The following is a 21,654-nucleotide window of genomic DNA, read 5'->3' on the forward strand; positions in this document are numbered from 1 at the left end:
GAAGGAGCAGAAGAAGGCCTTTCAAGAGTGAATTGAGGAGGGAGAAGCCCTCCTCTCCTCGAGGGACCTTACAAGAGGGAACCAGCTTGCTCTGCAGCCAAAGACTTCAGTTAGCCGGGGAGAGCTTCGTTCCCCCCAGGGCTGGCCCCAAGGGCCGCTGGCCATGCAGGCCGCTCACCTGCAGCTTGTGGACCTTGTCATTGAGCTCGGCCCGGGCCCGCTCCCCATCGCTGCACTTGGACTGTAGTTCCTGGAGCTGCACCTCCAGCTTCTTCTTCTTGTGCTCCACCTCCTGCTTCGCCTGGTTCAGGACCCGCAGCTCCCCGGCCAGGTCTGCGTTCTCCTTCTCCAGCGTCTGCTTGTTCTTGTCTAGGTTGGCCTTGGCCTGGCCGGGGAAGCACAGGGCAGGGAAGGCATTACAGCTGTGGCCAGGAAAGCGGGTTAAGAACCTAACTCCATCACTGGTGGATCTTCCTCCTTCCCTTCCCCTCCGGTCAGGTAGGTGCAGGGACCCATGCTTGTCCCCTCTAGGGAGAAACGCAGCAGTGTGGGGGGCACACGGTCACGGTGAGACATTTTGCATTCTGTTCTGCTAAAGCTCAAAGGTTGCAAACCAGCATTCCACAAGCTACATCCAACCTGTCGTCATGTCCCGATAGACCTATTCTTTGTTGCCAACATTTAATAAAGAAAAAACTGCATTCCAGCGTCATTTTCAAAAAATGTGGGGCGCCTGGGTGGCTCAGGTTAAGCTTCCAACTCTTGGTTGCTTTCGGCTAAGATCCTGATGTCATGGTTAGGGAGTTTGAGCCCCACATCTGGCTCTACGCTGACAGCTCAGAGCCTGCTGGGGATTCTCACTCTCTGTCTCTCTCAAAATAAATTTAAAAATGTTTAAAAATAAAAAATCTAGTGTTCTCCATCATGACGGGTGGTGGTTACACAAATGCATACGTTTGTCGAAATTAGTTGAACTATACAGTTAAAACTGATGAGTCTTACTGCACAGACCTCAATAATTCTGATTTTCAAAAAACAAGCTAGGGGCGTCTGGATGGCTCAGTCACTTAAATGTCCAATTCTAGATTTCGGCTTGAGTCACGATCTCACAGTTCAGGGGATTGAGCCCCACCTTGGGCTCTGGGCTAATAGCACGGAGCCTGCTAGGGATGCTCTCTCTGCCCCTTCCTATCTCTATCTCTCCATCTCTAAACAAACAAAAAAACCCAAGCTAAACACAAACATCCTCAGTGGGGGAGAAGTGAGAGCTTTTCCCCTAAGATCGGGAACAAGAAGGGTCTCACTCTCACCACATTTACTCAGCATAGCACCGTAAGAGAAAATGTATGTTGTGTAGTGACAATTAGCAAATCTTATTTGTCCAAAGAAGTGACACAGTGTTCAACGTTAGTATTCAACTCCCACTTAACAAGAGTCCTTTTACTCACCTGGAAGGTGCGGGGGGGGGGGGGGGGGCTCAGTCTTGCCCTGCACTTTTCAGACACTGGGCCTAAGACCCCCCCTGTAGGAGGGTGGAAGACGGGGCCCGGACATCTGCATTTTAACAAAGGCCCCAGATGAAATGAACTCATGTCTGGAAAGCATTGGAACAGTATCAGGCACATAGTCAGTGCTACGTAAGGGACTGTTGCCACTGTTCTCTTGTACAGGAAAATTGGAGATTCTTCTAGAAGAGGCGGAAAGGTGCTCAGTAAACCCCCTCAGGGAAGAAGAGTGACCTTGGCTGCCGAGAGAAACCCAAACTGCCCACAATTTTTAGGTAATGCTGTGCCCATTTAGTCTAGCTTGGGGGGGCGGATATCTAGAAAGGGCAGGGATCGGGGGAGCCATAGTGCTGAGGGGGATGCAATCAGATCTTTAGGGACACCATCCAGATGTCGCAAGCTAAACAGCTCACCCCTGGGAAGGAAACACAAGGAAATTCTCCCAAGGGAGAAGAAGTTTTGGGTGTGAAGCATTCAGACTCGGGCTACTTAACTGCCTCGAATCCCACACACCCCAGATAGCCAAGCACGAGGGAAAAGAACGACTAGATCCAGTCATTTTCAAACTCTGCCGGAGAGCTAGCTGTTTTCCTCCAACCTACAGGGACATTAAGACGGAAAGAATGTTCTCCATCTTAAGTGACCCAGAAGTTGTTCTCAACTGTGGCTAAGCAACGGGGGCGGAGGGCAGGGTGTTGTAGACCCTGCCCCGGAGTGGGCAAGAGGTAGGCAGGCAGCTACACTGCCTGGGTTCAAATCATGGCTTTGTCACTAGCTGTGTGACCTTGGGTGAGTCTCCTCACCTCTAGACACTTTTTTTTTTTAATGTTTATTTTTGAGAGAGAAAGAGAGAGCATGAGTGGAGGAGGGGCAGAGAGAGAGGGAGACACAGAATCCGAAGCAGGCTCCAGGCTCCGAGCTGTCAGCACAGAGCCTGACGTGGGGCTTGAACCCACGAGCCATGAAATCACGACCTGAGCTAAAGTTGGATGCTCAACCGACTGAGCCACCCAGGCGCCCCCGCCTCTAGACACTCTTGACCTCAGTTCCTTCGTGTGTAAAACGGGCTCAAGAGTACCTACGTCATAGGTGGATGTGAGGATTAACGGATACGTGCACGGCGCGCCCTGAAAAAATGCTGGCTGCCACCACGGTCATGAGGCTCTTGTGTGGTGTGTGATTCGTCTCAGCACAGACCCTGATACGTGGTTATGTGAAGCTGTCGGCATGATGCTGTCACACACACACACACACACACACACACACACACACACACACACACACACGAATCACCACTTACCCTCTTGAACTGCTCCAACTGCTCGGTGAGTTCCTCCACTGCCTGCGTGTGCTTCTGTCTCATCTCCTGGACCTGCGCCTCGTGGGACCGGGTCTCCTCATCCAGGGCCTTCTTCAGCACCGTCACCTCTTGTTCCCTCTTGGCCCTGGGCAGGAAGAACACCGTGGATGGCAGTCGGCCGGAAACCGGGGCTCACCTCCGACAGTGCCGTGCAAAGCAACAAGAGCTCTCCGGGGACCCAGAGCTGAAGTCCCCATCATCAGCCCTCCCTGGCTGTGTGACCTCGGCTGAGTCCCCTAACCTCTCTGGACCGGGCATTTCCTCAGCTGCAAAGTAAAGAGCATGTCACCTGCCCAGAAACTCTCAAGGCCAGCACAAAAATACACCTCAAGGCCAGCAAATAAATACACAGAATACTCAAAATCGTGTTGAAAAAACATCTGTGAATTACAAAATGTTCCTCCAATATTAATATTAGCTCTTACTTATTGAGCTTACTTATTATATGCCAGGCCTTGACCTAAGTTCTTTTTTTTTTTAATGTTTATTTTTGAGAGAGACAGGAAGCACAAGGGGGCGGGGGACAGAGAGAGAGGGAGATAGAGAATCCGAAGCAGGCTCCAGGCTCCAAGCTGTCAGCACAGAGCCTGACACAGGGCTGGAACTCACAAATGGCAAGATTGTGACCTGAGCGGAAGTCAGATGCTCAACCAACTGAGCCACCCGGGCGCCCTGCCCTAAGTTCTTTATAGACATCATCTCGTATAATCTTCAGAGTGACCCTTAGAGGGAGATACATTAATTTTTCCAGTTTACAGAGGAGAAATCTAAGGCTAAGAGATTCTTAGCCCATGTTGGTACATCCACTGTGTCATAGAGCCAGAATCTGAACCCAAATGATCTGGCTTTGAGCTCGTGCATTTGAAGACTACACCAAGGGCTTTTCTGTGTCATTGGCCAGGTGGGAAGGGGGCAGAAAACTGCTGGCTTCTGGGCCCAGGTGACAGGTGTGGCACAAAACCTGAAGTGCGGGACATCAACCTCAGAGTTAGCACAGCACCTGATAAAGGATGCACTCAAAATCCATTTGCATGTTTGTTGAATGAATAAGTGACCTACTTTCATTGAACTCAGCATTCATTATCCAACAAGTGATCTGTTTCTGTTCTGGGTCTTTTGGTTTCTTTGTTTTGGGGGTGTTTTTGTTGTTGTTGTTGCTGGTGTCTGTTAGCCCGTAGCAAATCTTAAGGACAGATCCAACAAATGTTATTTTAAAAATGTATCACAGGGGTGCCTGGGTGGCTCAGTTGGTTGAGCTTCGGACTCTTGATTTTGGCTCAGGTCATGATCTCCCAGCTCGTGAGTACGAGACCTGCGTCGAGCTCCACACTCACAGTGCAGAGCCTGCTTGGGATTCCCTCTCTCTCTCTCTCTCTGCGCCCCTCCCCTGCTCTCGCACTCTCTCTCAGAATAAATAAAGAAAAAAACCCAAGGCGGTAACCGTAGGGCCCAAGGAACCCTGTCATTCAGGATCCGCTCTGGGTTTGCCCCTGTCCACCAGCCACCTGATGCACGCGGCGGGGCGGGGGCGGCTCCACGGCCGGTCTCCCACCTGAGCTCCTGCTGGGTGGCCGTGCTGTCCAGCGTGTCCTCCAGCTCCGTCTTGAGCGCCTCCAGCTCCTCCCCCAGGTCCCGCTTCTGCTTCTCGGCCTTGTTTCTCGCGGCCCGTTCTGAGTCCAAGTCCTCCTGCAGGTCTGAGATGTGACTCTCCAGCTCCCGGATCTTCTTGAGAGCGTTGTTCTTCTGAGCGATTTCATCGTCCAGCCTGCCAGCGACAGACCAGCATGGTGAAGGCCCTGGGGTCTCTGGCCCCCGAGATCTCACGGTGTGGCCAAAAATTGTTTCCAGGACCAGATAATCCTGGTCCTTGGATATCAAAAGCATGTTCCCCCCATGTCCCCGAGACACGGTGGACCCCTTCCTGCTAGGTTGGACTGCGTGCACATTAGGACTCGTCTGATGTCCACAAACAGTGGTGAGTATGTGTGTGTGTGTGTGTGTGTGTGTGTGTGTGTGTGCAGAGCATGGCCCCAGACTAGCAAGGCACCTAGTACACAGCAGGTGCTCAACAGATGCTTTGTAAACATCGGACAATTATTTCTCCCTAGCAACTACTCGTTTTCCTTTCTCCTCTTTGCTCTAACCGTGGCTGAGTGCCATTGCTCGGGGAGGTATTAAAACCAGGGCCCCCAGTGTGGGGGAGGCAGCAACCGTGGGTCAAGGTGGGACGGGAGAAGCATCGTCCAAATGGCCGGGAGCACGTGAGGACTTTCATGGAAGGCAGCTCCCTCCTGACGCACGGTGGAGCCGGGCTCTTGTTTTGCCGTGGTGGGTGGGAAGGGAAAAGCGTGAAGAGAGGGCACAGAGGCAAGATTGCACAGGGCAGGGGCAGGTGAGATGGTAGGGAGCTTGGGAATGGGGAGCAGCTAAGAGAGAAAGCTAGATGGTCAGCTGGGTCCGGCTGTACGTGGCGGTGGGGGACGGGGGGGGGGGCCCTCTGAGCACCAAGCTAAGGAAGCCGGCCTTCCCTGCACAAGCCAGCATGGGTCTACGCCCCAGGTGATGTTTGCGGTTCATCGCCCTCACTCCCCCCGCAGCCCACGCTGGAAGAGATAGACCTGGCCAGGGGATCAGTCAGAAAGTTCTGGGGCTTTCACCCCAGCCCCGCCTCCGCAAGACTGTGTGACAATCACACGTTCCTTCACGTCCCCAAGCACGGCTTCCTGCTCAGTGACGTGGAGATCACAGCAGCGTACCGGCCAGGTGTGAAAGAACATACCGTCTGGAAAGACCCCGGCACGCAGCGAATAGGAAAACAACCCTTAGCTGGGGCTGCAAGATTCCCAGTATGAGGCATGAACCCAGCCAGGGAGAAGGGCAAACAGGGAATGGGGTCACCACCCCTTCCAAAGGACTGGTGGGATCTGGGGGCTGCTGCAGCCAGGGGCGGGAGGAGAGCGGTGGGCAAAAGTCAGGGGAGACGGGCATTGATGGCAAGGGCCCTAGGAGGGAGGGGCAGGAGGCTCATCCTGGCCTCGGGCACTTGGTGCTTGACATGCCAGTGGAATGGACTCCATGGGCAACTGGAGATGACAGAGGCCTGGAGGTCTGAGGGGCAGACGCGGCGGGAGCAGGGGACACACAGAGACAGGATGGGCTCGGCGGGGACAGAAGAAAGTCAGTGGCACTGTTGTGGAAGTACAAGCAGGGCAGGGGAGGCACCCGGGAGGACGGAGGCCTGCCTGGAGGAGGAGGAAGACGGGGCCCACTGTGGCCCCCCGGGACACATGAACACAGGACGTCAGGATGCACCCCCCGCAGGCCGGGCTACCTGCTCAGGGCAGCCTGCAGCTCCTCCTCCTTCTTGGCCAGCTGCATCTTGAGCTCCGCGATCTGTGCCTGGAGGTCCGCTATCTGCTCGTGGAAGTCACTAGCCTCGCCCTCCAGCTTCCTCTTCAACTTCTCCAGCTCCTGCCGGCTCTTCTCCTCCTTCTTCAGCCGCACTGTGAAAAAGCCAGGGGCCCCCTCAGGAGGCGGCAACTACCAGAAAGGCGCCCGGAGGACAAGCCTTTCTGCTCGGGCAGTTCACATGCGCGCGCGCACACACACACACACACACACACACACACACACACACGCACACACGCACACACGCACCTGGCCCTTCAGGTAACTGTCATGGCCCAGACTGCTATCTTGTGGCAAGAAACTCAATGCTGATGAAAAGCCCCTTGACGATTACTGGCGTATTGGCCGCGGGAGCCTGGGGAGGGTTGTACCTCTCCTGAAATAACGTGCCACACTCAGATCTGCTCTCTGATCTTCCCAGCTTTACCACGTCCATTTGAAACCCTGTTGGGGGTGGCTGGGTTACCTTCCAGTTCTGAAATCATAGATTCGTGCTTGTTTTTTAGCTTGGTAAGGTTCTTGGCCTTTTCCTCCTCTTCTGCAAGATTTGTGGTTAAGTCACTAATCCTCTCTTCGAGGAGTTTTCGCTCCTTTTTGGGAAAAGAAAGAGAAATATCGGTAGCTTTTTTTGTTTCTCTTCTGCAAGACGGGCCTTTCACTTTTTGTAATTTCCAGCTCAACAGTTGTCAGGGAACCCCCCATGAACACCAAGTGCCACGTCAAGGTTTAAAATGATAAAGAGAAGTTCCTTAAAAGTAATTCCCTATAACCCAGTCACTTCTCATCTCGTGGGACCTCTGCCCCTCCTACTTCATGTTCCGGGCAGGCGTGCCCTCTTCCCTTATGACCACATGTCAGCTGTTCTCTGCCACAGGGCCTTTGCACAGATAGGACCATCTGTTGAGCTGTTCCTTCACTCCCTTTCCAGCCACTCTTCATTTGTCGGGTTCCCACTTCGATGCCGCTTCCTCCAGGAAGCCTTCCCTGAATGCCTGGTTTCCATCCCTCAGTGCTGTATTTTTACAATATGGTGAACCTCCTTCAGAACCCTGACTGTGATGGTCATTAATGGTTAGGTGTATGATTATCTATTTTCTGCCTCACTAGAGTATGAGCCCTGCCAGGGCAGCACCCTCCTTCACCATATAGGCCCTGTGCCCAAAACAGGGCCTGGCTCATGGCAGGTGGCCAGCTGACATCTAGCTCAAGGAACTAAAGGAAGCCCAAACTCGGTGGGGCTGGGGAGTGGTTATTGCCTAGGGGGGGGGCCTGCGCACTGCAGTTTACATGGGGACTTTTGGGCACTGCAAGTCCCCATCCCAGAAAGCCCTCAGTCCCAGACGAAGCAGGACAGCCGGTCACCCTATTACGGACTGGAAGCAGTCCACGAGAATGAGGGAGAGGCCCCCAAGAGTCAGGCACACGTGGCTGCCTTTGCACACCCAGGGGGGCTCCACTGGCACGGAGTTTCTGAGACCCGGTGCTGGTGGGACCACCGGGGACCCCGTCCATGGCCCGCCGGTATCCGGACGGCAGTCAGGAGGCCGCCTCCCGCTGCTGAAGCCAGAGCCCTCTGCGTGGCCTCCAGCGTCTCGTATTTGGCCCGAAGGGGCAAATATCCGGAGCCCTCGCCCCGCGGAGCCTGCCGTGTTAACGCAGACGCTGGCCCCACTCACTTTGGACAGCTTGTTGTTCTGATCATCCATGACCAGAATATCGTCCTCCAGTTTCTTGATCTTGGCCTCAGCCGTGACCTTCTCGAGCTGTAACTTCTGCCTCGCAGCTTCCTCCTCCTCCAGCTGTTCCTCCAGGTCCTTGGTGGGGGAAGGGGAAAAAAAATCACAGCCTTGCTCACCCTAGAGTCCCTTCCTCGGAGCTCTGGGGACTGACCCACCCAGAAGCTGGGCCTCCTCGCCCCTGTGCTCTGCGATCTCCTTTTACTGGAAATACAAGTTTTGGGAAAGCACTTGGCTTCACGGGGCCTCAGTTTTCCCCGTCCGTCGAACGGGAACAGTAGATACCGTGGCCGTTTCAAACTATGTCCACAAATTCTTTGGTCCTCTCCCCTTCAGCGTGGGCCGGACTTAGCAAAGCGGTTCCAACAGATAAAATCGGGAAGAAGCCGCGGAGTATAACGCCCGACATTAGGCTCTACGAGGCACCGTGCTCTCCTCTCCTCTTCCCTCTCCGGATCCACCCCTCCTTGCAGGGGAGCCAGCGGCTCTGCAGTGAGGACCCCCCGGCAGCCCCAGGGAGCAGCCACCAGGTGAGGGACGGAAGCCTCCTGCTGACAGCCACAGAGTGAGCCTCGAGGATGGAGGGGGTGGGGGGGGGGCGTTCTCCAGCCCTGGGCTCCTGTCCCAAGTGCAGCCTCGTGACAGACCCTGAGCCAGAACCTCCCGGCCGGGCCGCTCGCAGACCCCTGACCCTGTGACACAACGGCTGCTAAGTTCTGGGGGGCTTCCTCCCGCGGCGATGGCTAACTGATGCGCCTGCCCCTCACGTGGGGTTGTGCCTGAGAAGGTTTTCGTGGGCGGAGTGCTGGGTGGAAGAGAGTGGGGGGGGGGCAGCCTTCAAGTCCCCACCCTGGCCATGTGGCCGCGGGCAGATGGCCATTCTTCTCCAACCCCCAGTCCCCACACCTGGCCAACGGGGACACGCGGGACCCTGCGGTGAGGGCCAAGAGATTCGGACACCCCCCCACCCCCCGCCACGGGCGGCCCCCGCGGGGCCTTACCAGCATCTGCTGGGCCATCTTCTTCTTCTCGGCCTGCAGCTGTTGGCCCCGGTCTTCCTCCTCCTCCAGGCGGGCCTCCATCTCGTGCAGGATCTCCTCCAGCTCCTGCTTCTTAGCCGCCAGGCGCACCCGCATCTCCTCGGCCTCGGCGTACAGCTCCGTCTCGGCCTGCAGCTGCTCCTGGAGCAGGCTCTTCTCCTCGGCCAGCTGCCCGCGGGGAGAAGGCAGGCGGCGGCTGAGCCCCGCGGGGGCGCGCCCGGCCGGCCACCCGCAGCCCCAGCCGCGCCCGGCCCGCTACCTGCGTGTGCCTCTGCTCCAGCTCCTTGAGCTCGCTCTCCGCCTTCTTCTGCAGCTCCTTGGTCTTCTGCAGCTCGTCCTCCTTGGCCTGCATCTCCTCCTCCTGCCGTGTCACCTGCAGCAGCGGCTTCACCTGCGCGCACGCGGGCACGCGTGAGCTGCGCTCAGCACACGAGGGACGGGCTCCCGTCGCGACCGAGATCGCGCTCCGCCACCAGGGGCGGGCGTACCCTGGCCCGCACCCCCCGGAGGGGGACCCCTGGGAACTCCCGGGGACCCCACCGACACCTAGCGCGCAGAGGTCGGGGACGCCACCGCACGTTCTAGAACGCACGGGGACGGCCGCCAGAACACAAGACGGTCCATCCCCGGACACCCACGGCACCGAGGCTGGGAAACCGTCAACTAGGGCAACGGAGAAAGGCGCCGAGCGTCAAGGAAGAAGTCTCCCCTTCTCCCATGCAGTCCCTGCCCAGAAAGCGTTACTGCGGACAAACCAACATGTTTCCTTCCGAGGGGAAAACAAGAAAAAAGAAAAAAAATCTCCCACATCCTACCTCCCCATCAAGGTCATTACGGGCGTTATCGGCACTTCCTGCCAGCCTTTTACCAAATACACCCGAGATCATGCTGCCCAATTTTATATGCTGCTTTCATTACTTTAAACTGTAAGGTGGTTATTATTATTATTATTATTATTATTATTACCCCATTCCGTTCTATCATCTTGACAACTTTCTTTTCTGATAGCTGTCATTTTTGTCGAACAGAAGTGGTGAGGGGTGCCTGGGTAGCTTAGTCAGTTAAGTGTGCAACTCTTGATATGGGCTCAGGTCATGATCTCACAGTTTGTGGTTTTGAGCCCCACGTTGGGCTCTGCACTGACAGTGTGGAGCCGGCTTGGGATTCTGTGTCTCCCTCCCTTTCTGCCGCTCCCTTGCTCATGTGCACTCTCTTTTTCTCCCTCAAAAATACATAAAGAAACATTAAAAAAAAAAGTGGGAGGGCGCCTGGGTGGCTCAGTCTGTTGAGCATCCGACTTTGGCTCAGGTCACGATCTCACAGCTGGTGAGTTTAAGCCCTGCATTGGGCTCTGTGCTGATGGCTCAGAGCCTGGAGCCTGCTTGGGATTCTGTGTCTTCCTCTCTCTCTGCCCCTTCCCCACGGGAGCTCTGTCTCTCTCTCTCTCAAAAATAAACATTAAAAAAAAAAAGTGGTGAGAGAGGACATCCTTGTATTGTTCCTGACCTTAGGGGAAAGCTCTCAGGTTTTCTCCATCAAGTATGATGTTCACAGCGGGTTTTTCATATAAGGCCTTTATTATGTTGAGGTATGTTCCCTCCAACCCCACTTTGTCGAGGTTTTTAGACAGCCATCATTTTTAAGAGTTAAAAACATTCTATTGAATTAATGAGTCTGCTGGGGCTGGACACTGGCATTTTGCTATTTTAAAGTTTCTTTTTAAAATTTATTTATTTATTTTGAGAGACAGAGACAGCATGAGTGGGGGAGAGGCAGAGAGAGAGAGAGAGAGAGAGAGAGAGAATCCCAAGCAGGCCCTGCACTCTCAGCACAGAGCCTGATGTGGGACTTGAACCCACAAAACTGTGAGATTATGACATGAGATGAAAGCAAGAATAGGATGCTTAACCAACAGTGCCACCCGGGTGCCCTGACATTTTGCTATTTTAATAAGGCCATAACAAATACCCTGAATTTCTGGTTTTCTTTATTTCAGATGGCTTCCTTAGGACAGTGTTTCGGAAGTCAGGTCAATGAAGACGAACCTTTCCAAGAAGAAGCTTCCCCTTCCTGTTGTTCCCTAGGCTGACTCCTGACTCCTTGTGTTCAAGCCCTCACCTGGCCCCAGGGAATCCCCTGTTGTATAGACTCTGGCTCCTTCCCTCCACTTATCCCATTCCACCTTTAGGTATTTATTTCCGTGTTTATCCGCTCCCTGTCTGCTCGCCCGCTCAACTAGAACATTCATGAGACCAGAGCCCATGATGTCTCTTCCCCCCGCGGTACCCCCAACACCTCGCACATGCCTGGAACACAATGGGAGCCCGATCAATATTGCTCGACGAAAAAGCTTTGTGCCAATTTTCTCACTCAAGAGCACGTAAGAGGAGGCTGTGTCTGTCACAGATTGTCTGTCACCACTTGGCACAACCGTTCGTGACAGCTAGTGACCCGGCAAGAACAAGCTTTGTTCCCAGAGGAGCACACAGTGGATACCCCAACAACCTGGAAGGATCTCCAGGGGAGGGTGCTTTGTGAAAAAGCCAGTCCCCACGATGACATACCGGAGGGCTCCATTTATGTAACATTCTAGAAATGGCCACATCACGGTAACGGAAAACGGATAAGCGGTGACAGGACTATGGCGGGGAAGTGGGTGTGGCCATAAATGAGCCACGCGAGGGGGTCCCTGCGGTGATGGAAATGCTCTGGATCACAGCCAAGGTCATTCAAGGTCAACAGCCCCGCTTTGGGAGCATCTGGAGGGGACAGCCCGGGCTGAGCGTCCCCAGAGCAGGGCGGGGGGGGGGGCGGTGCGGAGCACTCACTTTGGTGAAGAGCCTCCACCACTGCCAATTCCTCAGCTTGAGGTAGGCCGCACAGTTCCTCTGAATCACCTTCATGGCTGTCAGCTGTTGCTGCCGCTTGGCGAAGGCCCTGGGGAGACAGAAGGGGACGTCGTGAGGAGCCCTGGGGGGCCCAGCACCCACCTCCCTGTGTTGTCCACGGGGTCCTGTCCCACAGCATCCTGAAAGCAAGACGCATCTGCTGGGCATGTGGTTTTGTGACTCGTGTGGGGACATCCCCCCATTCTCTCCAGCTCAGGTTCTTTATATATATATATTCTTTATATATGTATATGTTTATTCTTTTTGAGAGAGTCTGAGTGGGCAAGGGGCAGAGAGAGAGGGGCAGAGAGGATCAAAGTAGGCTCTGCACTAACAGCAGAGAGCCTGATGCGGGGCTCGAACCCACGAACAGTGAGGTCATGACCTGAGCCCAAGTCGGATGCTCAACCTACTGAGCCACCCAGGCGCCCCTCTCCCACTCAGATTCTTCAGGAAGCTCCGAGCATCAGCACACGCACGTTGTCTGGGCACAGACCATTTAACTAATCTGGAGGCCAGAGCTCTGCTCACAAAATAGTGAAAACCCCAGCTCACAAAATAGTCTGGACTCGGGACGATGGTCCAAACTACACCAAGGAAGGCCATTCCTACACATCTCCAACCGTCCCGTGTCTTCCCCAAAGCTGAGTGTCTGACAAACCTCTTCTCTCCTTTGGGTGCATTTTAGAAATCTCAAATCTGACACCGAACCAGCGCTCTTCCTGTTTAAGGGCTGCTGGGTCTGCGAAACCACAGCACAGAGAGCTCCTTCCTCTTTCCCCTGCTCGGCCGCCATCTTGAAACATGGGTGAACTCTACTTAGTGAGGCTGGGAGGAACGGCATCAGAGAATTTAGTTATGAAGTTTAACAACGGGGGTCTGTCCCTGGACTGCAAGCTCCCCACTTCTGGCCTTGCCTGTCTTGGATCCACGTGGCAGTGAATCAGCCCAACACTATCAGGGCTCTGCCGATAAGAGCGTGGTCCGTACCTCGTGGTAACACATGCCCTGGATAGAGAGCCAGTCTGCCAGCCCTGTTGTCCTCCTCTTTGGGATGTGAGTTTCCTTGAGGAATCTCAGCCCTCACGCAGACCCCAGGCTTCACAATCGTCCAAGACTCTGCCTTATGAACCCCTTTCGGACATGGGGCTACGGATGCAGCTCGACACTCTTTCCTCAGATTCTTTACCACCTTCTCACACTTCTCACACGATAACCAGGCCCTGCTCTCAGCCCTCTTCATGCCACACTTCATGGACTCCTCACTGACAACCCCATGGGGCACGTGGGAGTATCCTCATTCTCCAGTGGAGAGACCTGAGCCTCAGAGAGAGAGAGAGAGAGAGAGAGAGAGAGAGAGAAACTTGTCCAAGGTTCACCAGCAAGTAAGTGGGGAGCCACGTCTAAAACTCCAAGGCCACGATCTTACCCCCTTCCCGGCCTGCCCTTGAAACTAGTGTGTGTCTCTAAAGCCGCACCATTTCTGTCTCTGCCACCAAAAGCAGCCAGTCAGTCACGGATGCCTCCGAAACTACACCGTGTCGTAGAAGCAGGGAAGCAGGACACGAGGCCTGAGAGCCTCTGGGAGTGTGCGCGTCTGGGCTGTTTGTCAGGAGGCGATACAGCATGGGGGTCCTTACTTTCTGGCCAGGTAGCCGCGACACATGGCCTGGAAAGCCATGATGACGTCGGTGATCTTCAAGTCTCGTTCCTCTTCCAGATGGGCCAGGACCCCCGTTCGGAAGAAGATTTTGCTCTGCCCGATTCTGTACAAGTTGGGGTCGAGTTCCAGGGCTTTGATCTGGAGGAGGAAAGGGGGACAGGTGTTCCCATTCTCAGCTGGGACACGGGGCCTACGTGAGACATGTTAAGGAGGGTCCCGCCCCCACGAGCTCCTGGCGACGCCGCCAGGGGCCGGGAGGTTTGCCGTCGGACTTCTGGGGAGGGGCTGGGGGCAGGGCTCACCATGAGAATGCAGGCCTGCTTCCCGTCCATGAAGCCTTTGGGAATGGCGTTGGCAGCCAGGATCTCGTAGCTGGAGACACAAGGGCGGGTGTCACTGACCCAACGCCTCCCCTTCCCCCGGCCTGGCTCACACGGCCCCTGCACCCCCACCCCACCCCATGCCTGCCCGGCGGGCTCACCGCTGGCGAAACTCCTGGAAGACGATCCTGTTGGGGAAGCCCTGACGGCAGATGCGGATGCCTTCCAACACCCCGTTGCACCGCAGCTGCTCCAGCACCAGAAAGGCGTCCAGCTTGCCCGACTGCGAGGACAGGGAGGCCAGTGGACCCCTGGGGCCGGGACTCCGGGAGCAGCGAGCCCCGAATCTCAGGCCTGGGGTCCCACCTCATCAGGCCCACAAGAGGTCTCTCTGGTTCTTGGTGACACCGGCATCATGTGGCTGGACACTGCGGCTTCCTCCTCGTCACCTCTCCTTCCTCAGTTCTACAGCAGCGACCTCCCAAAGAACTCCCAACGGACCCGCTTCTCTCCACTGCCATCCGCTCACCCCCAGAGCACCCCACCTGCTTCCCACTGTTGTCTTGCCTCCCCCCTGCAACCTCTCATACCCCTTCTCTAATGTCAGTCGGATCGTGACATACCCCTGCTTTCAAAAGCCCCCAGTGGCATCCTCTGGAAGGAAGGCCAAGCTCGGGGCAACCCACAAGGACCAGCCCCTGCCAAGTGATTCAGCCCTGTCTCTCCCCAATCCCGGCCTCACACCATCACACGTCAGCATGAAACAACGACCTACCTAGTGTTTCCCTACCTAGACCCTTCGTTTCTCAACTCACATCTTTGCTTCTGCTGGTCCCTCTACCTAGGATCCCTGCCCCACCTCACCAAGGGGATCCCTCCTCCTTCTGGAGGCAGGTTTCTCCGAGCCCTGAGGCTGGAGTGGAAGCCCAGCTACACGTTATTCTCATAATTTACCATGTTACACTGTGATAGCAGCTCATTTGTCTCTCTCTCCCACTGGATCTCCCATAACATCAGCACGACTGGCACCTGGGGCTGGACTGGTCTCTGCTTTTCCATCTGTGAGGGCCGCCCGGTGCACCACAGGGTGTTTAACGGCATCCCTCCCTGGCTTCTATGCACTGGATGCAAACAGCAGCTCCCTCCCAGTTATGACAACCAACAGTGTCTTCAGACATGGCCAAATGTCCCCTGGGGGACACGACCGCCCCAGCCGAGCACCCCTGCACTAGATCACGATGCGAACCTGCAGGCAGGGACTGCAGTTCATCCAGCACCGTATCCCCAGCATCCGACACAGGTGCAGCTCAGTAAATATTGACTGGAATAACGAACGCGTGAGGGACCTGATGCCCTGGTCAGCAACTCCAGGGCTGAAAGCCCCTTCTGTTCCCTTGCTTTCCTTTGTCTCCAGGATGCGGAATGGGTACCAAATTCAGACAACCTGCCATCCATGTCAGACGGAGCCCTTGGGGTATGGAGGGAAGCTTTCCTCCTGCCCCTTTACCCCGGTCTGCTTCTCCCTTTCCCAAAGCTGCCGGACGCTAGCCCCAGGGAGGACCTTCTGGCCACCCAAGGAGCCGGGCAGGGGGCCTCACCCTCTTCTCGTGGTTGGGGATGATGCAGCGCACAAAGTTGGGTGTGGTATTGCGCAATGTGGTCATCAGCTTCCCCAGCTGCTCTTTGTACAGCTGCCCCACCGTGCGGAACATGCCCTTCTTGGTCTTGGAGGCGCTGGGCAGTGAGCTCTCGGTCATCTTGGCCATCTGGTCCAGGCCCACAATGCGGTCCACTGTGGGGCACATTAATGTTGGTGTCAGCCTCTGGCCCACCCAGGAGCCCTCAAACCACCACAACAGGCCAGAAGACCAGAGTGTGGAGACCCCAAGTCCTCTGCTCCCTCCTGGGGAGCACCACCCCCTTCTTTCCTTTGCTGGCCAACACCTTTCCTCTGGCAATAGGTAAAGGGAGGTGTGCAGAGGATTGCTTTCTGTGTATTGTCTATTTGGGAAATCCTGAAAGCCCCTGAAAGCACAAATTCTCTCTGATGTTGTCACAGAGACCCAGGAATAAATCCTGCTCATGCCATGGCCTTGGCCTGGTGCCATTTTGTGCCTCAGTTTCTCCTTCTACAAAATGGGGGTAGTAACAGCATCTACTTTACAGGGCAGGAGTAAGTGAATAAGGCATGGAGAGCATTTACCCCTCCTGCCTGCCTTCAGTCCTTCATCTACCAACAAATGTTTTTTGAGAGCCTATTATGTGCCAGGCCCCGTGGATATAGCCATGAACAAAGACCCTGTGTCTCTACACACACACCCCAGCCCATACTCTACACATATTCTAATGGAAAGAGAAGGATAAATGTTATGTATACAAGTAATATTCTAAGTGGTGAGGCATGCTTAGAAAGATAAAGCAGCATAAAGGGGGAAAGAGAGTGATGGGAGTGATCTCTCTGATAAGTTATTTGAGCAAAGGCCTGAGAGAAGTGAGTGAGTGATCAGGTAAATATCCATAAAAATAATATTCTGGGCAGAAGATGTAGTAAGTATTCCAAGGTAGGAATCTGGCACATTTACAAATGCTCAACAAAGAATATGTGGTGGTGTTATAGCAACCACCAAAAGGTTCTTTTTCTTTCAGAAGGAGAGACTTTACCAGCCCAGTGGGTCCCACGCATGCCAAGCTCAAACCACTGGCATTGCTATGAATTTCCCTTAAAGCGCTGCTCTTCCTGCACCCCATGAATTTTGCTAAGTTGTGCTTTCATTTTTATTTAGTTCAAAGTACTTTTAAATCTCTCTTGATAAATAACACACAACAAGAAAGTTCTTCTCTGAGTCACCTGTTACTTAGAAGTGTCTTGTCTAATCTCCATGGATACAGGGATTTTCCAGCTACCTTTCTCTTACCGATTTCTAGTTTGATTCTATGGTGGTCTAAGAGCAGACACTGTATGCTTTCTATTCTTTCAGACTCATTAAGGTGTGTTTTATGGCCCCGAATGTGGTCTATCTTGGTGGCCATTCCATGTAAGCTTGAGAAGAATGTGTATTCGTCCATTGTTGGATGAAGCCATCTATAGATGACAGTTATATTCAGTTGGTTGATGGTGGTTCAGTTCAACTCCACTGGAATTAAGATCCCCCATTTCTGTCCCTTGTACTCAGGCTCCATGTAATAAAGTCTTGTCTCCTGCAAGACTTTGGGCTCCTTGAGAGAAGGAACTTGCTGAGTTGGTCAGGAATCCCAGGGGGAGATGCCATTACCCCATCCCAGGGCCTGGTACATGGTGAGCATTCAGGAGACATTTGGCACAGCAGACCCCCACGAGCAGAATTCTCTACCACACCAAAATCAAGGGTGGCCTGTCCTATAAGCCCAACACCCACAGGCTCTGTGCCAAGGACAGAATTTTCTGTGGGCACCAAGGTCCAGGAACAAAAGCAGAAAAGCCCACTGCCCCTAACAGTCATCACAGCAGCTGGCATGTACTAAGCCTTTCCTATGGGTCTGGCAGGTGCTGAGCCCTTCACATGGATTATCTCTTCGCTGGTTCTCAGAGGCAACCAAAGTGTGGTGCCCAGAGCATCAGCAGTATAACCTAGGAATGTGTTAGAAATGCAAATTCCGAGGCCCCACCTAGACTTGCTGAGTCAGAACCTCCCGGGGTACAGCCCAGCAGTCTGAGTTTTGACACGTCGCCCTGGAGATCCTAATACATGCTCAAGCTTGAGCCTCTGGTCTAATTCTACCCTCACAATAATCCTAGGAGAGCTGGGAACTATTGTCATCTTCCTGGTTTTACTAAAGAGGACACTAAAGCTTAGTGATGTCAAGAGACTTGTCCAAGATCACACAGCTAGTGCAGGGCAGAGACAAGATTACTGTCTTTGTGGCTCCAGATGGGAACTCGCCATGACCCTTGCACTACCGTTTCCTCTATTACAGCCTGTGCCTTGATTTAAGACCTTCCCCCTGGGGTCCAGGTGTGGGATTGAGGGGTCAGGGGTCACCACTCAGGAAGTGGCTCAATGTGTCAACAAGTCATCCCTGACACCCGCCCACACTGCCCTCTCCCCACCCCACACAGGCCCACCCATCCTGGGAGGAGGCGTGGGAACAGGCCAGGGGTAGCTGCAAGGAGGTAGAGGACTTGGCATCCAGTCCTCCAGCGCCAGTAGGCAGGGCCTCACCGTCCTTCCACAGGTCGGCCACAAACTTGTCCGAGGAGGCATTGAGGAGGGAAGTCACGTTGTCATTCAGCGGGTCCATGTTCTTGGTCAGCCAGGCACTGGCATTGTAGTCCACCTGCCAAGGACCCCACCACTGGTCAGGTGTTTCTGCTTCAGTTACAAACTAAGGGCAGGGCCCACGGCCTTCTGTTTCCCTCCCGGATCCTCCCAGGTCAGAGCGGAGATGGCATTAGAGCCGCCATGATGGGAATCCGCAAACACCAACGAAGAGACTGATAGATCAGTATGTTAAAGGGCCCTGCGCATGGTGGGGCATCAGCCAACAGTAGCCATTGCCGAGCTATCCTTGCCTTCTCTTAGCAAGCTTCTGGCAGCCTCCTTTCTGCAGAGCCCGGAAGGATGGCTGTGACCTCCTAAAGGTGTAGGGCTTTGGGGGATGGCAAACACTCTCCCTCACACCCAAAGATCTTCTCTCATGTGGAGAAGACCGGGCAACAATTAAATTACGTTTGAGGATCTCATTTCCCATCTGTGATGAATGTAGTTTGGGTAACTTGGAGATTCTGATATACGGATATAAAGAAAAAGGATACATAGAGCTTTTTAAATTCCTAACTTGAACACTGACAGTGGCCAAACTCTTAATGCTATTATTGTGACTATGAAATGGAAAGAACTTGTAAAATAACTCTGGCGGGTTATTACGGGATGTGGGTTATTATGATGATAGCCAGGCCTGATGGAAGAGGGAACTAAAAAATATCACTTGGAAAGTAGGGAAAGGAAAAGTGTTACTCTAGGTGCTTAAGGGAACATACACTCCCTTGAATATAAGGTAGGAGTTGGCAAGCGTTTTTGGTACAAGGCCCAGATAGTAAATGTTTTCAGTTTTGTAGGCCACAACTTCTTTGTCACATACTGTCACAAGCCATCAAAGACATTATGTAAATTAATGGACGTGGCTGTGTGCCAATAAGACTTTATTTACAAAAACGGGCTGTGGGCCAGATTTGGCACATGGGCTGTGGTTTGCCAACCCCTGGTATAGGGCATTGCCTGTTTGTATGTGGCAGTTGGGGGGCGGGTAGGGGAGAGAGAATAAAATACTCAGATTCTGCAAGCCAGACTAAGCTGTGTCTTTTCTACACTATCCAGGACCCTCAGGAGCTATGGGCGAAGGTCCTATATATTTACAGCTATCACATGATGATCATCATTATGAAGAAGAAGGAGGAAGAGAGAAGTAGGGAGGGAGGGAGAGGAGGAGAAAGAGGCAGAGGGGGAGTGGAGGAAGAAGAAGAAGGAGGAGAAGGAGAAGAAGGAGGAGGAGGAGGAGGAGAAGAAGAAAAAGGAGAAGGAGAAGGAGAAGAAGAAGGAGAAGGAGGAGGAGGGGAAGAAGAAAAAGGAGAAGGAGGAGGAGAAGAAAAATGAGGAGAAGAAGGAGAAGGAGGAGGAGGAGGAGGAGGGGAAGAAGAAAAAGGAGGAGGAGGAGGAGAAGAAAAACGAGGAGAAGAAGGAGAAGGAGGAGGAGGAGGAAGAAGAAAAAGGAGGAAGAGGAGGAAGAGGAGGAGGAGGGGAAGGAGGAGGAAGAAGAGGAAGAAGAGGAGGAAGAGGAGGAAGAGGAGGAGCAGGGGGAGGAGGGGGAGGAAAAAAACCATCATCTATTTCCCTGGACAGCACAGGCATGTGATAGGAAACTGAAGGCTGTGATAAGGGAGACTTTTGTTGGAAGGGTGTGAAGGTGTGTTTATTGGCCATCGCATCCCAGTTGGCCCTTCCTGTTGGGTTTAAGTTGTAGCGGGAAGGATTCAGAGTCTACGCAAGAAAGAATTGCCTGGCTACCTTGGTTGGAATAGGTTACAGAGGTTAGAATAGATATATAATTATGTCTTAGGACATATATCTCTTACAGACACTCAGACAAATCATACATAGGACTCGCTTGGATTGATTTACACCGGATGCCTTTGGGCTCTGCCATTCCCTAACTACTCCCACTCGGACGCCCTGCCTGGTCCCCGGGGACAGGGAGAGCCCTGGGGCCCATGGCTGGTACCTTCCCGGCATAGTGGATGATGGAGAACTCTGTTTTGTCCTTGAGCTGCTTGGGCTTCTGAAACTTGGGGTGGTTGCCCTGCTCCGTGCACAGCTTCTCCACGAAGGACTTGTCTGTGGCTTTGGGGAACCAGCACTCCTCGTCCAGCAGGGCCAGCACACCCGGAGGGTTGTTCTGTGGAAAGCACGGAGGGTGGGATCACAGCTAGGGTGCTCAAGCCTCGGGCTTGCCAGAAAGAGCTGGCCGCCGAAACGCACCGTAGGCAGCCCCTACCTCTGTGACCGTATCTGCCTACAAAGATGGATTTATGCCTCCCACGCCTACAAGTCTATCCTCAAATGGCCCTGTGGCCGATGGACCCACACGGAGGACAGAAGGGCAGGCGCCAACAGAACGTGTGCAATTCTGCCCCCTCGTGGACAGTACACGCGGAACAGCACAAAGATCTCAGGCTTGAATTTGATGCTTTGCATATAAATTCACCTCAGGGTTCTTCTCTGTGGCCCAGACAGGCCAGGAGCACAGCCAAATTCACACCTGCCATTCACTTTGGTAGAAATGGTCTTCACTTTGCTAGAGAAGTATTTCTTTTCTTTTTAATGTAAGCGCTACACCCAACGTGGGGCTTGAACTCATGACCCCCGAGATCAAGAGTCACATGCTCCACCGACCCAGCCAGCCAGGCACCCTGAGAACTATTTCTTCACTGCTCTTTCCAAAGCAGGCCTCCTTAAATCATTCTCCGCAGAGGCCTTATCAGAGAAGTTTTAGTGGCTTTCTTTGTCTGTCTTGTTTCTTGGTCTGCTCCTTCAGGAAGGGCAGGGACTATGTCCATCTTGTTCATGGTTACATCTCTGGCCCCTAAGAGAGGGCCCGGCACAGAATAGGTGCTCAGTAAATAGTCATTCAACAGTGACTTATTGTGCACCTACTGTGGCCATGGTTCTAGGAGTTGGGGATCCATCAGTGAGAAAAACAAAGACCCCTGCCTTTGGGAATGAATGAGTCAGAGAGGGGGAAGACAAGGAAGGGAATAGGGAGAGGGGAGGGGAAAAGGCAGAAGGGAGGGGAGGACAGGGGAGGAGAAAGGAAGGGAGGAGAGGGGAGGGGAAGGGGAAGGGAAGGGAAGGGAGGGGAGGGGAAGGGAAGGAGGGAGGGGAGGAGAGGGAAGGGGAAGGGAGGAAGGGAGGGGAGAAAAGGGGAAGGGAGGGGAGGCAAGGGGAAGGGGAAGGGAGGGAGGTAGGGGAGGGAAGGGGGAGACAGGGAGGGAACGGGAAGGGAGGGAAGAAGAGGAGAAGGGAGGGAAGGGGAAGGGAGGGAAGGGAGAGGGAGGGAGGGAGGGAGGGGAGGGGAGGGAAGGGGGAGTGAAGGGGAAGGGAGGGAGGAAGGGGAGGAGAGGGAAGGGGAAGGGAGGGAGGAAGGGAGAAGGGAGGGAAGGGGGAGGGAGGGAGGGGAGGGAAGGGGAGGGGAGGGGAAGGG

At 54.0% G+C, this 21,654-nt stretch overlaps 1 protein-coding gene across 4 annotated transcripts in view; it reads right to left on the reverse strand.

Moving 5' to 3' along the window:
- MYH11 (myosin heavy chain 11) overlaps positions 1–21,654 on the reverse strand; it is a 124,452-nt gene that overhangs the window by 17,167 nt on the left and 85,631 nt on the right. For all 4 annotated transcript variants that reach the window (XM_049638305.1, XM_049638304.1, XM_049638307.1 and 1 more), the window contains exons 14-28: positions 20,176–20,349; positions 18,120–18,234; positions 15,519–15,712; positions 14,082–14,203; positions 13,903–13,972; positions 13,578–13,738; positions 11,878–11,986; positions 9,309–9,440; positions 9,011–9,217; positions 7,950–8,087; positions 6,740–6,863; positions 6,197–6,368; positions 4,418–4,630; positions 2,806–2,950; positions 179–385 (exon numbers count right to left, since the gene is read on the reverse strand). In XM_049638305.1, the coding sequence (XP_049494262.1) occupies positions 179–385; positions 2,806–2,950; positions 4,418–4,630; positions 6,197–6,368; positions 6,740–6,863; positions 7,950–8,087; positions 9,011–9,217; positions 9,309–9,440; positions 11,878–11,986; positions 13,578–13,738; positions 13,903–13,972; positions 14,082–14,203; positions 15,519–15,712; positions 18,120–18,234; positions 20,176–20,349 (2,283 nt within the window). The remainder of the gene's footprint in view (positions 1–178; positions 386–2,805; positions 2,951–4,417; positions 4,631–6,196; positions 6,369–6,739; positions 6,864–7,949; positions 8,088–9,010; positions 9,218–9,308; positions 9,441–11,877; positions 11,987–13,577; positions 13,739–13,902; positions 13,973–14,081; positions 14,204–15,518; positions 15,713–18,119; positions 18,235–20,175; positions 20,350–21,654) is intronic.

The sequence above is a fragment of the Panthera uncia genome, chromosome E3 (assembly GCF_023721935.1).
Source record: "Panthera uncia isolate 11264 chromosome E3, Puncia_PCG_1.0, whole genome shotgun sequence".
NCBI classification, from domain to species: domain Eukaryota; kingdom Metazoa; phylum Chordata; class Mammalia; order Carnivora; family Felidae; genus Panthera; species Panthera uncia.